Below are 17,820 nucleotides of genomic sequence, written 5' to 3' on the forward strand. Positions count from 1 at the left end.
CTTTATAAAATATTCCTCTGAAATGGTGTGTACCTTTAGATCTGTCCTACATTTCTCCCTCATGTTCTGCATAGTTGCATCTTATTGCGTCATATTGATCCTGTTTTTCTTAAAAATGTTAAGCTGTAAGGCTCAGGGATATCTTCATATCATTCACAGCAGGAAGGTTTTTCCTTTGGATATTGTCAGAACCACACCCTTCTGGAGATCACTTAGTTGTTCATGTGGATTCTGACAGATTCAAAAGCAGAGTAAAATTTAGAGAGATACCATCAGAGTGTTTATTAAGTTGCCAGGATGGCATCTTCATCAAAACACCAAGGTAGAACTTCCTTTTGTCCATATAGCCCACTCTGTCAGAGTTAAAACTGTATTGATTACCTCAGTGAGAAGACTTCACATCACACACATATATTTGATTAGCCACCTGGAATTATGTCCTTACCTGTCTCAAATGTGCCATTAGAGAATCCAGAACTACCAACAACTACTAGTGCCCCACCAAGATCTCAGATGGCAGTTTGTAAACCTCACAACCAGGTAGTGTTGTGAGAGTTGTTGCAGAAAATTGCCCACAGTGTAAGATGTGTTTTTTGAATGTTTAAAGTTACTTATCGTTAATCCAGTTTCTTTGTAATCCATATGCACATGCCTTTATCTGCTTCTCCCTCAGAGTTCCTTCTGAAACTCTTGCTATGAACATTTGACAAGTGAAATAATACTGAGCAAACTCTTCATGAACCAAGCCTGAGTGAAGGATAGTGTATGAGTGCCTTTCTATGAACAGTATAAAGTGAAACATTTTTGTCTGTCTTCAGTAAATAGCATGTATATAAATGTATATCATATTTGACAAATTAATGTGTGTATTGCACAATGAGAATATTCCATTAGTAAGTAATCTGTTGTGTTGTTCTTTTTTTTCCTGTAGAACATGCTTATTTCTAATTACCTTTGAAAAGAAACCACAGAACAAAAAAACTGTGTTCGTTTCTGTATGCCAAGAAATTATTATCTTTCTTTGAGGTCCTCTCTGAAATAAATACAGAATATTGTTGTTGTCTTTAGGATTTGTGAAACAGCTTCCTTTTTAACCATACTTTTTTATTCTTTGTTAGGACTGTGACTCTAGACCATGCAACAGACAGTGCAAAAGTAATTGGGAAAGAAACTCTCAACATGTTTCATACAATGAAACTGAACATATCAGATATGCGAGGGGTAAGTTAATGGGAAAAGTGAATTTTTTTTCTCTTTATCAACCTCCTTTGTTGTTTTTCATAAATTTTCAGTTCTCCAGAGTAGACAATAACCAGACTTAAGCAAAAGTATAAATAATACAAAGCTTATGTAAATTAGGCTATGCAATTATATTATGTTTTGTATGTCTGCCTTTGAAAAACATGGTTACAAAGCCATAAATGTAAATATATATATATATATATATGTATTGTCATATGGATTAATCCACAACTTATAACAGCCTGAGATAACAAAGTTAGACTGTATCTTCTACAGTTCTATTAGCATGTATAAATTTTGTCTTACAATTTTCTTTAAAATTTGCAGTTATTAATTAACCAATACAAATACTGCTTGTAATGCTAACTAAAGATACAGATCAGAGGAGTGTTTGCTCTAGACTGCAAGTCTGAGAGCCAGGAAGCTTACCAGCTCACAGTTCGGCCTTTGTTTGAAGGTCAATTGATGGCTCTTTTGAATCATGGTTTATTTTAGAACACTCTTTCTCCTCTCAGTGGTTTTGTCATAGCAGTGTGAACCTACAAGGATACTCTTTGGGCATCAGCCGTTTTTTGCACAGAGGCTTTGTAAAACAAACCTGCATTTATTGGTCATCTGGATGTGGAAGCAGGGATTCACAATGTTGCCTTGGCAAAGTCCGCTCCATGGCTTGGGTTTCTTTTTGGAGTTGAGGAAATATTTACCATCCTCTCCCTGTCTTTTTCTGGTTCCTTGTCCATCTGTCTCCTTTGCTGTCTTTTTTCTTAATAATCATGTAGCATTAGCAGTAAACTTGCACAATGTACAAGTGCATTCTTAGTTGGATAGAGTTTCTGAACCCCTGTTGATTGGTATTTAAAAGTAAATGAAAAGTGAGGTTGTCTTTCAAAATGAGGAACACCTCATCTGATAAAGATTGCTTTCACCGAAGTACTTCCATCTGTTCAGACTTTGTGAGAACCATGTCTAGAAGTGAAACAATATTGTTTTTCTCATTTGTAGACTGAGGTGATGGATTTAGTATAGATTGTCCTCAGGAAGAACATTCCTTTCTTGTACGGGTAGCCAGATTTAGTACTAATCACTTGTTTGACAGTACTTCTAGATTTTTTGTTGTCTAAGAAATTTCATAATAAACATGTTGTTTCATGAACCTGTTGACAGCGGTTTTTCTATATCAGAGAGTTAAGATGGTATTATCTTTGTAATTTCTTAGTTGTTGGATTGTGGTGGATAATCCTGGCATTTGGTTGGGATGTTTTTATAGGCTATTTATGTGTATTTCAACATACTTTTATTCATTCTCTCCTCCACTCACAATAGGCAGCCAATTTGAGAAAAGGCAATGCTATTATGAAAGCATTAGAGATCTAAAAAATAAATCAATTTAAACTTCATAAAATTAATGTATTAATGTTTTGATTTAGGTTGGAATTCAGGTACAGCAGTTAGTTCCCATCAGTAAAACCACTTCAGCTCACTCAGCAGTACAATCTGGACGTTTACCTGGTGGATCGCATTCAGTTATTGATCTTTTTCACGTTCAGAAAACAAAAAAGTGCTCAGAAGAAGAACATAAGGAAGGTCAGTAAGCTTTGTAATTGGCATGTGTGATGATGGTCAGTTCTGAAGTGCTCCAATATAGATTACCTTTTGGAATACTTATTCAAAATTCAAATTATTTAAATTATTTAACATAAACTATTTGAGAGCGTGTTTTGCTCCTGCCAAGGAAAATGCTACAAATGAAACTTTGTATAGGATTATTCCAATCTTTTTAAAAAGTTAATAGTAACAAAGGATATTTTAAAAAAGAAAGTAGTATAATTGTGCAGTATGTTATATAAACTATTTGGCAAAGAAAACTGGAAATTAGCTTCACTGTATTTTGAAATGTCAGAGTATTTTCAACTATTAGATCATTATTCTTTATTTTGTTTTCATATGTACAGTATTTGTGGCTGCTATGGACCTTGAAATATCTTCCGATTCAAGAACTTGCACTTTTCTTCCATCTCGTGGTGCCCATCTCACACCTGGTCTCAATTGTAACGTTAACAACACTGAGGCTGCTGTCAAATGGAATGGTGTGCATTCTCCTATCAGCGTAAAATCCAGGCTTAATTTGAGTATTGAGGTGCCATCTGCTTCCCAGGTAAAACCTGAGAATATAAAACTATCTCCAATATCTTGTAAAAACTTGGGATTGTCTTATTTGGATAGAGCAAAAAAAATTCCATTACACTTTTTTACAGTGCACAGTAAGAAAGTATTATTGATGCAGAACTATTTTGCCTTAATAAAAGGATTTTTAAAAAGCAGTCATTTATAGACCAACTCAAAAAATATTCTGTTTATTCAGAGGAAAGCAATTTAATTTTCTTGTATCTGTTTCCCTTCCTGTCACTTGCCAAAGGATTGGAATGGAGCAGGAATAGAAAAGATGCTGAGGATGCAATATTAGAACAACATTACATTCCACCTTTCACAACCAAAGCCCAGAGCCTAATTATAAAAAAACATGAAATATACTTTAGGAAAACTTCCATCAGAAACATTAAATATATCCTATAGTTCATGTTCAGTATTTATCTGATTATGATATGACACAGATTTGTGAATTTCTTATGTTAGCTCATAAAAATTATTTCTGATTAGCTTAATCACTGAGTGGCTCAGGAAGAATTTTGACAACTACTTTGTGTCATTTTCATGAAGACAGAACTTTTAAATGTTTTCCATCCCTCTTTATGGCAGCAATATTGTTTGCCACAGATGCCAATAAATGATAATAAGGTAGTCTTCTCCGCATAGTTTCTTAAAGCCATGTATTCTGTATCAGTCTTTAAATTACACTATAAATCTGTCTGCAAATTTTAGTCAGTGAGAAGCAACTGAACAGCAACTAGTCTGACGCTACCTCACATACTTTTGCAATGGCTGTTGTCTAAGTTTCTGCCTACAAGAATGTCGAACTTGTATTTAGATTTAATTATTCATCTTCCTGTGTTTTTTCAAATATTCTTCAAATAGAATTGAAGATAAGATGCACACTTAACATTTAAACAGGATATCACCTTTTAGATGAGAGGAGGACAATCTTTATTTAAATAAAATATTTCTGCAAGGCTTTGGGGGTCTTTTTGTGGGTTTTAACAAGAGCCTTCTTATTTCTACTCTACATGTTATTCAAGCAGACATCTGTTACAGGGGTCTGCTATGAATAAGCTGAACTGAATTCTGTAGGTTTCTTAGCTAAAAGCAGATTTACATACTTTTCTGTAGAAATGTGTTCTTCAATTTCTGTATTTTAAATCTTTAAAACCATTTGCTGATGTTCTGTTAGCTGCTTTTCCAAATATTTAGACATTTTTAAAACCCAGTTATGCTTTTGGCAGAAAAATGTTTTTTCCATAATGCAACACCCAAGCTAGTTTAAAAGCAACTTGACTGAACAATGTGAAGCTCCATATAGGCAGATTCTCCAATAGGAGAATTGTGTATGAACAAGCAAAAAGTGCACTAGTTGTGCAGTAGTGTTCCTGAAGCTTTGGTAGCCTAATAGTACAATACACTCATCTTTCCTTCTGCTGTATAACCGTATTATAATATGGTACATAATATGGAATTTGGTACAGGGAAGGAATGATGAAAGTTAGTCCCATACTGCTTTTTGTGTATTGTGTGCTAGGAAAGCAACATCAAGGTATTTTACACCCAGGATTTCCAGAAAATGTTTGTGGACTTATATATATGTAGCAAATTTAGTATGAGGGAACACAAACAGAATGTACAGTGAATAACTGAAGAGATTAATAGTACAGACAGCTTTCATCAAAACCTCTCAGTTACTATAAGCCAAATATCTTTTTATAGATATTTGTAGTTTTTCTCTGTAAATACAGAATCTGGTCATAAACTCCAAATTTTCTTCTTAAAGGTAAAAAATAAAGCTTTCTAACACTGCAATGGAGTCTCATTTAGCAGAACTTACAGGCAAGCATTGGCATTTATCTACATAGTTTCACTCCGGTTTTACTTCTGAGAAAAATGATGCTGTAAAGCTGCTTGTCAGTTGTATTCATTCTGTCACTTGTGCAGCTGTCATTGTATGCTGCAGCTTCTAGGTTTTGGGGGGTCATTTCATTTGTTTCAAGGTGATAATTGATGGTAAGTACCAATTATGGGAAGCAAAAATTTGAATCTAAAGCTTACTTCATTATGAAAATCTGCTACAAGAATCTGACAGTATGCAAACATATGTAATGTTGTTAAAGTAAATTAGTAACGTGTATCCTAGAACTGTATAAAGAAATTAATTGCTTACTGCTTTCTACCGGACACCAATTTAGCATTCATATCAACATGTTGCCCGTATAATTTCAACTCAGAATTTGGGTTTTCTTATCACTAGGTAGTTGTAGAGGAAATCTCATATGATTTGTGAGAGCACGGAACATTGTGAAAAGATAAAACTGAGTTTTCATATTTACAGAGCTACTTAGTCTTAAATGATATTTTTATATTTCACTGCTACAGAATGTAATTGTCAGGTTCCTAAGTATGTTTGCATTCACATTTGTTTGTTTGAGGGTTTTTTTCTAAAATTCAAGGGCTGTAAAACTAATTTTTGAGGAAAATTGGCTCTGTTGTCTATTCCTCAGAATAATGTAAAAGTTTTTATATATTTGTAGCTAGATAAGTCTGTGCTAGAAGCTCTGCCGCCTGATCTCCGAGAACAAGTAGAGCAAATATACACCATTCAGCAAGGAGAGAACTGTGGAGAGAGCAAAAAAGAGCCAATAAATGGATGTAACACTGCGCTTCTGTCACAACCGGTTGGAACAGTGCTTTTACAAATACCAGAGCTCCAAGAACCAAATACCAATACAGGAATTAATGTGATAGCCTTGCCAGCTTTCTCACAGGTAGGATGATTACAGGGTATCAATAAACATCAACTTGCCACCTGTAGGAAGAGCTAACAGCCTTTCTTGAGATGGTATTACTAGAATCTGTGACTTAGCAAAATTATTTATGTCCTTGAATAAGTTAAAAATCTCTGCTTCTAAATGTGACTTAATCTATCACGAACATAGTATTATAGTATTTATTAAACATTTATAGTCATCGGTATGCCTATTTTTTTGCTGTTGTTTAGCATAAGACATCCTCATTTACACTTTGCTTTGCAATCCAGTGTGTAAATAGCCCTTTTTTTCTGCATTGCAGCTGAGTTATACTGCACCGTAAGTCTGAAGCAGTCCTAAAATCTGCTTAGCTAGTCACAGGAGATGCACTCTATTTAAGTGGATGTTTTGATGGTGTAAAGCCAGCCCCTACTAGCTTCTGTAGGTGTGATTGTTTATATCACATTCTTTGGAGAAAGGAAAGCGTGGCTGAAGATTGTTTATTTCTCCATCATTCTAAAATGATCTCATATACAACATGTCCAAGACAAAGAAGGGGCAGCATTGTTTCTTAAAACAGGGGCCTGAAGGGGAAGCAGGTAGCAATAATTATGCTTCTAATGATATTTCACCCTTCAAACCAAGATGGTGCTGAACAAACATAGGGTAAAAATAAAAAAAAAAAAAAAAGATTGGGTTACCCAGAGATATCATATTTTGCATATGCATCATGTAAAATAGAGCACTAATTTTATTTTTCTGTTTGCTGTGCCAGTACTCCATTGCTATTCTCAAACAAGGTGATATCACCTGATTGGATTTATAGAGGGATGTTTGTTGCTGTTTCTAAGGTATAATGCTGCCTAGCTGACAAAATCCAGAGAAAATTAGATAGAAATTCCTGTCCTGTTTTCAGTAAACAGTAGTTAATGCATAATTGTTATTTAGAGGATGTGTAGTCTATTCTACTGCTATTAATTTCTTCACCTTGATTCAAGTTCATTGGTTCAAAAACAGTCCTGTCAGTGTTTATTCCTGAACTGCAAAGTTGGGTTTCCCCTATGGAGATACTGTACAAATAGTATATGAACTCTCCATACCCCAGCTGTTTTAAATTAAGTAGTTACATTCATTCATAGGCAAGAGTTTATCTTGGATGTGTGGGTTGAATTATGCTGTGCTTTAAAGTACACCCATCCATTCTTGTTCTACCACTCAGTACTCTCTTTCAGGGTAAATCTTAATTGCATGTGACTTTCTATAAAAATTACATTTAGTGTGCGTTTATGCTTTTACCTTTTAATTAGGTAGTTGAGAATTGATTGTTGTTTTTGTTTAACAGCATTACTTCCTGAAATTGTCCCCCTGCTCCGGCAGGGGGCTTGGACTAGATGATCTTTTGAGGTCCCTTCCAATCCCTAACTTTCTGTGATTCTTAGAAAAATGTAGTTTACACCCTCATATGCACTATTTTGCCTGTGTCCTAATGCATTTGGTGATTCTTTTACTCGATGCAAAAATGTCAGCTTAGTAGAGCAGCTGTTTTGTTTGAAGATGTAATTCAAGAAGAATTGGCTACTTCCTGTTTCTTTTTTGGAGGTGTCCGTACTATCTTAGTATGCTTGTGTTCCAAATTTTCTCCTGAAAAACCATTCCGCTTTCTTTGTTGGTGAATAGAGAACTAAGATTTAAACCTTCTATCTTCTGAGTTAGGTCCATGTTTAACATGTAGAATAATACAGTTGTGAATAGCTTCCTTAGGCTTCGAGAAAAAAAAAATGCTAAAACTGGTTAGCTAATATGGGAAGATTTTTTTCTGTGTTAAAACCAAATGTAAACTTAATTTAAAAATATCATCTTTTTCTAAATATAGTTTGACACTTTTTTATCATCAAAGCCTGTGTGGGAGTGTATATTGTATGAGTGCACACAAACACTTAAGGTTGCTTTCTTTCAAATGATGCAGTGAACTAAGTAGTAATAGGTTTCAGGTATAGAAATATTGCAAGCCACTCCACATGGAGTACTTTAGCTACATCAAGTCAGCAAATGTAAATGATGCTCTGCCATCTTTTTATAGCTTAATTAGGTTTGTTTTTCACCCCTTCATTCTTTTTTGTCTGAACGGTATTTTTATGACCCAGTGCCAAGTTAATTGGCTGATAGTGATTTACGCATTAGAAAACATGTGGAAAATATCCTTTGCAGGGAAAAGTTCTCCCATAAAAACAATCCAGATAGGTTGCACTCATTTCCATCAGCTGCTGAAGTAATCTTAACGTTTAGAAGAACTGTATGTCTCTGTAGCAGCTGATTCCTGTAAAAGCATAGGATGCAAGAGGTAAAGATTACAGATGTTTAGAAATTAATAACATTTGTAGTAGTGGGGTCAGTTACGGGTGGCAAATTTGCACTTTGTCCTTGCATTGTCTAGACATTTATTTCTAAGGAAATTTATACAGCACATCATAAATACTAATGGCTGTATGCAGAGATAATACATGAATTTATGAAATCAAGGTTCTTTGTAATGTGAATGTGATACAGCTGTGTGAAAGCTATGTTAGGACACTCTGGCTGTTCAGCAAATTACCCAAAACTCCAATTAATTAGTGTAGAATTCAAATTAACTTGACTGATAGCTCTTCCAACTGAATTTTTACATGTTACACTTTCAGAGGGCAGTGATAGGGGGAATAATAAAAAACACATCCAGTTCCCTGTACCGCATTATTTCTGCATGAATTATTAAGTGGTGTACTCAAAAAACAGTGTATATTCAAGGCCTCCCAAATTCCTGACCCTTGAATGCTTAACCAGAGAACACTGACCTTTTAAAAAAAAATTTATTAAATAAAATTTATATTTAAAAAATAACTTAAGTCTCTGGACTTAATTGGCTGCATTCCGCTACAATGCTTTGTTCTACGCAACATATGCAATAATTGAGGTCAGAGCTGTTCTCATTTCCTCCTCTAATTAGTGCATATTTTGTGTGGTGAAAAATTTGTGTTGGTACATGGAGTTCTAAAAATGGAAAAAGTGTTCTGCTAAATTGATGAGTTTTATCTGTGGGAGCATGTTCATGTTTATTACTTATATAATTTAGGCATCATATGTGTGAATGGCACAGCCTTACCTTCCTGATAGACATATTTTGGTTTTAAAAAAAGAATCTCTATTGAAAACAACAGGTAGCTTTTAATATGTATGCATACTGACGCATAATAAATACAGTATCTCAGATTTTGGTAGAAATTGTATTGAGCCCTTCGAATAATAATAGTAGTGTGGTGGTTTAACTGCAGCTGGCAACCACGCACCACACAGCTGCTCACTCAACCCTGTCATCCCAGTGGGAGAGGAGAAAGAATAAAATAAAACTTGTGGGTTGAGATGAAGACAGTTTCATAGGACAGCAAAGGAACAGAGAAGAATGAGAATAATATACAAAACAAGTGATGTGCAATGCCCACCACCCACTGACTGATGCCCAGCCCATTCCCGAGCAGCAGTCGCCCCCAGCCAGCTTCCTCCAACTTTATATACTGAGCATGATGTCATATAGTGTGGAATATCCCTTTGGTCAGTTGGGGTCAGCTGTCCGGCCTGTGTCCTCTCCCAGCTACTTGTGCATCCCCAGCCTCCTTGCTGGCAGGTCAGCATGAAAAGCTGAAAAGTCTTTGACTGCTCAGCAACAACTAAGATATCCCTGTATTATCAACATTATTCTGAATCAAAAACATGACACTATACCAGCTACTAGGAGAAAATTGACTCTATCCCCGCCAAAACCAGGACAAGTAGTTTTGAATGAATTTTTTCTTGGTTTTGCGCACATCTCCAAATTTTACCGCTGAAATGAAGGGCACTCCCCCTCTAGGCAGATTTAAAGTAATGATAGGTTTACTTTTTTGAATTAGATTTTTCAGATTCTGAGTTGAAAACACTGTACAATAATCTTGAGAAACTCGGAACACAGTGTCACTAATTTGCTACTTCAGAGACACAGTGAGGGAAGATAACCAGTAATACATGAAATTTTATTTTGTCCATGAGTGTGTATGGCAATTGGCAACAAATTATTTCCTGTATGGAATTCAAACCCCTAGGACAGTGGGAGGGACTGTTTTTATCAGTGGAACAAGGGGTGCGCGACTGTGGGACAAATGAAACCCTTTTGTGCGAGTTCTAGATATGAGGTAGCTGGATTTGTGTTTCCTGTGCTTAAAGAAGCGAGACTATTTCCAAGGATATTTTGTTAGAGGAGTGTAGCAGCTTCCAGGAGATAGAAATATCAAAAGAAAAAGAGAAACAGAAGTGTGATTGTCACAATGTTTGAGTTTGGAAATTTGAAGGGAGTATTCTCTGAGTTAGGCTTAATTGTGCTGTTAATATAGCTGTACTGTGTATCAGTAGGTAAATAAAGATAGTGGTGAATAAAGACAGTGTATTATAGGCCTATAAATAGTTTTTTATAAGATAATAAATGTAGAGTAATGTTAAAAGGAAATTTTTATGGTTTTTACAAGCTAAAGTACATGACGAATATATACAATGTATTTTGCAGTGTTTCAGTTATGCGTCATTTTTGCTTGACATAAATTGTAAATACCTTTCTCATGTGAGTGGCCTATAGGAGAGCAAGCAGTGTCGCTCACTGGTTAACTAATCAAATGAATCTTTCGTTACTGTTCAGGTGGACCCTGAAGTTTTTGCTGCCCTACCTGCTGAGTTGCAAGCAGAGCTGAAAGATGCATATGATCAAAGGCAAAAGCAATCAGAGCAGCAACCTGCCAACGCTTTTGGTGAGTATATATAGTTGTACAATAGTTTTGTATAAAAGTTGTTAACTAGTTAAAGGGATTTATGCAACCCTAAATAACTAACTGGAAAATATAACTAAAGCTTCTATGGAGGTGCTGTGTTGAAGAGGATATTTTTGCATTTATTTTCCACAGACTGTCAGTTACAACCAGCTGTGGCTTCATTTTGCGAACAGTTGCTTAGCTTTACTTAAATGGGTAATTATTTCAATTCACTGGGACTGGGGTACTAAACTTACCCATGTCCATATGTTTGCAGAGTAGAATCTGAACTTGATATGTCTTGTGATTTAAAGTATCGCATCTTCATTCTCCTGGTTCCATGAAACCAATAGTACTGGTATGGGTTTCAGTCAACTAGAAATACAATATAGCTTACCATATGTCTGATAGTCAGATGGTTTTACTCTGAGCTGATCACCCAGGTCTCCTTTTTATAAAAATCAGTAGAAAGAAGAAAGATTAGTTCCCTGTGAATGTGCTTTCTCATAAAATAGGTGAGAAATTTCTTTGGGTTCATTGCCAGTTAAATACTGTATTGTTACAGTCAAACCTTGATTTCATAGTCAGTAGACTAATACAGATACATTAGTATGATGGAGTTAGAGCCATTTCCATGGTAAACCCTAATTAAAGCAGTGTGGGGGGCTTTTTGCTGCTGGTTTTGCTGATAACCACTGGTGGGATGTCTTAGCTAGTGGGTGCCTAGGTGGGACAGTGTTCTGACTGAGGTGAAGCAATTTGTCCAGTAAACTTGAGATTTCACCAGCTGCTCACATTCAAGCACTAAAATGCTTGATATGAAAAGGCTTATGAGTAGCTTAGTATCCTCTGAGTATGCTCATGTCTAGCAGCGCCTTTCAAATACTTAAAACATTGCCTAAATCTGAAATGTCATGTGAGCGTTAAAGTTGCTTGATGTAGGTTGTGTTCTTCCAACTGATCCACAGATTTTTATGGAGGATAGAGTCCCCCTTTCAATGGAAAAGTATTGAATTTTACATGTATCAACCACTGGCTATTCCCGTGTTTTTCAGTGTCAAAAAATCCTTTACTACACCTGAAGAATGCAACAGTGAAAAATAAGAAAAAAATCAGGAAAAAAAATCCAGTCAGTCCTGTAAAAAAGATTCAGAGTCCTTTGAAAAACAAACTCGTTGGTAGCCCTGCAAAAAACATGCCAGCTACATCTGGAAGCCCACAGAAGCTCATAGATGGTTTCTTGAAACAAGAAGGAACAGCTGCTCAGGTAATTTTAACACTAACAGCTTTCGGTAAAGCTATGTCCATTTATTTAGACTTGGTCCATGTGCAGCTTATTTTCTTTACTGGATTCTTTACTAGACACTTATCTATGTATGTGTATAGCATTACCATGTTTGTTAGACTGAGCGTTATCAATTTTTACATTTGGAACAGCCAGAAGCAGTTCCATCAACTTCAGATTCTTCAGGCCCATCAGCCCTGCAGCTGGAACAGCCTGGTTCATTTAGGCCACAAGCACCCAACCTAGCTGGAGCTGTCGAATTCAATGATGTAAAGACCTTGTTGAAAGAATGGATTACAACTATTTCAGGTATGGGATGTCATGCTCGTCGCGATCTTGCATACATCACAAGGAAAACTATTGTTTTAGTAGGCTTTTTGTACTTTATTCCTTCTTTACATGGGTTATTTTTCATGGTAATCTTGAAGTCTGACTGCCTTGCAATCTTGGAGTAACTTGATGCTTCCTGCTCAGTTGTTATTCTGTATTTGTGCCAGCTGCTATTTCTTGCTTAATGTCATTAAAATCTGCCTGCTCTGTCTTCAGCCCATTTGTCAGGCCCTTGTCTTATGCCTTGATGTTACTTGTGTGGGAAGTTTTCCTTATTTTGTTCAACACATTACAACCACTAGGGTGAAAGCTCTTAAAAGGGAATTCTACTTTTTTGAAGATGCCATTTTAGAGGTGAAGGAATGCAGGTTTTTTTTCAAATTCACTGTTGGAAAAAATTCTAGATTTAAGTGGAAAAGTGTAGCACCCTTGCCAAATTGTCATTTGAATTTTAACTTTATGTCAAAAAATTAGCAACTCCTTAATATCTTGGGAAATCTGGCCTGTAAGATCCTTTGTGTCCTGGACATTACTGTTCTCCTAAGAGTTTCAAAACAGCCATTCCATTCTAAATCCTGGTTCCTTTTCCCTTTGGTTAATATTAGCTTGGCTGTCATTTGTTCTTACTGAAGAAAAAAAAAAGGGGGGGTGTCCATGAGACAGATATGTTGGGACCTTGCAGTCCTTTTATGTACACGACTTCTGATATTGATGTAACAAGGTGGATGGATGATGGCAGCGCGGTGGATGTGGTCTACCTTGACTTCAGTAAAGCCTTTGACACAGTCTCCCACAGCATCCTCACAGCTAAGTTGAGGAGGTGTGGTCTAGACAATAGAGTAGTGAGGTGGGTTGCAAACTGGCTTAAGGAGAGAAGCCAGAGAGTGGTAGTCAATGGTGCGGAGTCTAGTTGGAGGCCAGTATCTAGTGGAGTGCCTCAGGGGTCAGTACTGGGGCCAGTATTATTCAATATATTCATTAACGATTTAGACGAGGGAATAGAGTGTACTGTCAGCAAGTTTGCTGATGATACTAAGCTGGGAGGAGTGGCTGACATGCCAGAAGGCTGTGCTGCCATCCAGCAGGACCTGGACAGGCTGGAGAGTTGGGCGGGGAATAACCCAATGAAATTTAACAAGGGAAAGTGTAGAGTCCTGCATCTGGGCAGGAACAACCCCAGGTTCCAGTATAGGTTGGGAAATTACATATTAGAGAGCAGTGTAGGGGAAAGGGACCTGGGGGTCCTGGTGGACAACAGGATGACCATGAGCCAGCACTGTGCCCTTGTGGCCAGGAAGGCCAATGGCATCCTGGGGTGTATTAGAAGGGGGGTGGTTAGCAGATCGAGAGAGGTCCTCCTTCCCCTCTATTCTGCCCTGGTGAGACCACATCTGGAATATTGTGTCCAGTTCTGGGCCCCTCAGTTCCAGAAGGACAGGGAACTGCTGGAGAGCGTCCAGCACAGGGCAACGAAGATGATTAAGGGAGTGGAGCACCTCCCTTATGAAGAAAGGCTGAGGGAGCTGGGTCTCTTTAGTTTGGAGAAGAGGAGACTGAGGGGTGACCTTATCAATGTTTATAAATATATAAAGGGTGAATGCCATGAGGATGGAGCCAGGCTCTTCTCGGTGGCAAACAATGATAGGACAAGGGGTAATGGGATCAAGCTGGAACACAAGAGGTTCCACTTAAATTTGAGAAGAAACTTCTTCTCAGTGAGGGTGCCAGAGCACTGGAACAGGCTGCCCAGGGGGGTTGTGGAGTCTCCTTCTCTGGAGACATTCAAAACCGGCCTGGACATGTTCCTGTGCGACCTCACCTAGGCGTTCCTGCTCCAGCAGGGGGATTGGACCAGATGATCTTTTGAGGTCCCTTCCAATCCCAAACATACTGTGATACTGTGTGATGGGAGGTATGAGAATACAGCAATTGTCAGATCAGCCCCTGGTGCACTAACACTGCAGAATTCCTTTCCTATTACATTCCAATTATTCTATGATTATATTCTAAGTATACTTAGAGAAAACTTCTCTCTCTTTTTTTTATTATTACAGATCCTATGGAAGAAGACATTCTACAGGTTGTGAAGTATTGTACTGATCTAATAGAAGAAAAGGATTTGGAAAAGTTAGATCTGGTTGTTAAGTACATGAAAAGGTAGCTTATTTGCTTATACTTGTGACATTTAGACTGGTTTTGTTAGTACTTATGCACTAAACAGTTCAATGTGAGGCCACAAGCTTATTAGATATTCATTGATGAGTATAGATATTTTTTCAAAAAAGAAAATGGGATTAAAAAAAAAGAAGTTGGGCAGATAAGATAGGTAATTTGTGAAAAATTAATAGTAGCATTTAATAGTATGTGCTAAAAAGTCTTTCATTTCCAGACGAAGGATATAGTTTTTCTCATCATTGTCACTTTTCTTCATCCTGTTTTCATTAATTTTTCATGTCACCTTAGATCTTTTGTTTGTTTCATCTGATTTCAGTTCTCCTGTATCCAGGCCCTGTCTCACCTCTCCAACCAATTAAATCAATTTTTATTACGTAGTTATTATGCTGCTCTTACTCTTCCCAGGAGCCAGGAGGCCCAAGTTCCATTTATAAATTGCTTACTAACTGATAGTTAACTATGGAGCTCAGCTTTCTGTGCCTTAGATCTGTAAAGTATTTATTTCACAGAATTAATCAACACCCAAAAGACTATGGCAGTGTAAAAACTTTGCTATGCTTTTGCATTATGGGATGTCTTTATGCCTCAGAAAATGCAAAACATGCAGTGCAGTGAACTGTTTTGGAGAATGCTGTGGATTCTTTAAAAACTTGTTCGGAAAGCAGCATCCTATCCCATTCCTGGTCCCTGTATGTGAGATCTGCACTGGTGGCAGCATGTCTCCCCAAAGCCTGACAACAAATGTGGGACAAGGAATCAGGAGCTGCATGACAGGCAGTTGTCTATATGGCACTGATGTTAGGTCTTCCAGAGCTGTAGGTGGAGGAGGCCTCTGCTCTCCTCTAATAGTGATCTGGAAGGGGGTTGTGAAAGTACAGAGCTGCTTCTGTTTTCCTTGGGCATGTCCTCAGTTTGCTTCTGGTAGCTGCTGAATGGTAGAGGTAGCTCATACCTCTTTGTGGGCCTCCATGATTTAGTTCAGTTTTTATCAATAAATACAATAGAGCACCCCCAAAACTTCTTAATTGTCTTAATCACCTTGGCTGTCGTTGAAAGAAAAAAGTAGCAGGTATGTCTTGGGGTGAAGAAGGAAATATCAGGAACCAGAAGTTGGCCATTTCTGGTTCTTCAGTATGGAGTTGGTAGAAGGTCACCAAAGTGGTCACACCTCTGCAGAATGCTGATGCTTACAAATTAGTGTGACACCATTCACATTAGAAATTTCACCACTGAATGGCAAAGGAATCTGTGGCATTAATAAGATTTGGTATATCTGAGGAGGGAGGGCTTAACCAAGATAAAATCAAAATGCCATTCATCATGAACTGTTGTCATCTTGTTTTCCAGTATAAAGACCAAAAGTTATTGTAAAAAGGACTGGTTCTGTAACAGTAATTTTCTTCCTCTTCTTCCTTTTTGCCCTTCAGGTTAATGCAGTCATCTGTGGAATCGGTCTGGAATATGGCATTTGACTTCATTCTTGACAATGTTCAGGTAGTTTTACAACAAACTTATGGAAGCACATTAAAAGTTATCTGAACTTGTAGTAAAGAGCTTGATGAGAGCCTGGAGCTCTCTGCTAGCTGTGCCATAAGTGCTTGTGAGGTATTTGCAAAGTGCATGATAGTAATGCCCTGAGTTTTTATAATTTCAAATTTCTTTTTAAACAACAAAGTGTTTTGTACATTTCTTTTCAGAAAGTGCCAAATTTGTCAGTATTGCATGTAAATAATTGTGTTAAAATTCTTTTATTGTAGTATAGAATCTATTTACAAAATGTTTGTTTATAAAGTTTTATGGATTTTTACAGTGAAGTGTTTACAGTTGTTTAATAAAGAACTGTATGTATATTTTTGTACTGATTCTATTTTGTGATGCTTCAGTTTCAATGTAGCTAGCCCATCTTATTACAGCCACAGCTGTGATTAATTTCACAAAGTTTTACATCATGACACTGCCTCCACTTGCATAGGAGACTGCTGTACACGCACCTGGCTGCTTTTTGTTTCTTCTCGACTGACTTACTACAGATTGTAAGCCAAGGGATGACTGTTAGCTCGTTTTCTGTTTCATTCTTTGAAGATAGGAACTGGTGTGGCCCAACCACTCCCAAAGCACGCACAGTGTTAGCTGAAGGGTCATTGCTCTCTGAGCTCCCTGTACCGTCACCTCTAGAGATATGTGCTGGTGGAAGAAAACAAATGGAGAGATTTAAACAGCTACTCTGTCTCAGCAGCACTGTAGAGAAGCTAGGGAGTAGCTAATGTGAAGCACTGCTTAAGCCTCTATCAGTCCTGTGTATTACTGAGTGGAAAGTGGCTCTGTCCTGAAATACCGTAGTTCCCCCCAGCCTGTGATGCGCATTTCCTTTATGCATGGTAACAAAACAGGTTATAGTGAGTAGTAGAATTCTGTCAAATGTAGGTATATACCTGAAAGAAAAAGCCCAGTTTGTGTTGTGGTAGGGAGGGGTATGCTTATAGTTCTACAGTTTGTGTTCTGGGCAAGTTTGGCTTTTCCAGATGTATACCAGCCCTATATAGTAATATTTGATGCAATACATCAAAGGATGTATTGGCTCTATAGCACAGGTCCCAGCAGGCACAGCTCTTTCTAGTGTTGGGCTTTTCTTGTAACAAACACTAAGAGAGATACCAGCTTGGCAGCCTTCTACAACAAGGTGATGGATGAGAGGAAGACAGTAGATGGACTCTTTAATAAGGCTTTTTGTAACACCTTCTGTAACATCCTCAGACAAGCTGATGATATAAGGGCTAGAGACAGGGCTGTGGCTTGAAAAGTGCCTGTCAGAGGCCAGTCCCAAGTGGTGTAACCCCACAGCCAGTAACAGGTCCAGTCCTGTTTAACATCTTAATTAATGACCTTAACAACTGCAAAAGGTCCTTCCAGCCTCAGCCAGTCAAGAGTGCTTTTTCCAAGAGTGATTATGTGTTGGTATAGCTGCATCCATTCATAGATGTGTGTCTACAGAAAGAGAGAGCTTGTCTGATTTAAGTTGTCCAGGTTTCCACTAGTTTCTAGTTTGGGGCTTTCAGAGCCCCTTGAGTTG

General features: G+C 37.5%; 1 protein-coding gene across 6 annotated transcripts in view; it reads left to right on the forward strand.

The window, feature by feature from the left end:
- REV1 (REV1 DNA directed polymerase) overlaps positions 1–16,600 on the forward strand; it is a 62,101-nt gene extending 45,501 nt beyond the window's left edge. For all 6 annotated transcript variants that reach the window (XM_065049835.1, XM_065049836.1, XM_065049837.1 and 3 more), the window contains 9 exons: positions 1,119–1,221; positions 2,670–2,826; positions 3,195–3,397; positions 5,937–6,170; positions 10,852–10,960; positions 12,016–12,227; positions 12,398–12,554; positions 14,630–14,732; positions 16,178–16,600. In XM_065049835.1, coding sequence (XP_064905907.1) covers positions 1,119–1,221; positions 2,670–2,826; positions 3,195–3,397; positions 5,937–6,170; positions 10,852–10,960; positions 12,016–12,227; positions 12,398–12,554; positions 14,630–14,732; positions 16,178–16,289 — 1,390 coding nt within the window. In that variant the 3' untranslated portion in view covers positions 16,290–16,600. The remainder of the gene's footprint in view (positions 1–1,118; positions 1,222–2,669; positions 2,827–3,194; positions 3,398–5,936; positions 6,171–10,851; positions 10,961–12,015; positions 12,228–12,397; positions 12,555–14,629; positions 14,733–16,177) is intronic.
- Positions 16,601–17,820: the final 1,220 nt, after the last annotated feature.

Source organism: Columba livia, chromosome 1, assembly GCF_036013475.1.
Source record: "Columba livia isolate bColLiv1 breed racing homer chromosome 1, bColLiv1.pat.W.v2, whole genome shotgun sequence".
NCBI lineage: Eukaryota > Metazoa > Chordata > Aves > Columbiformes > Columbidae > Columba > Columba livia.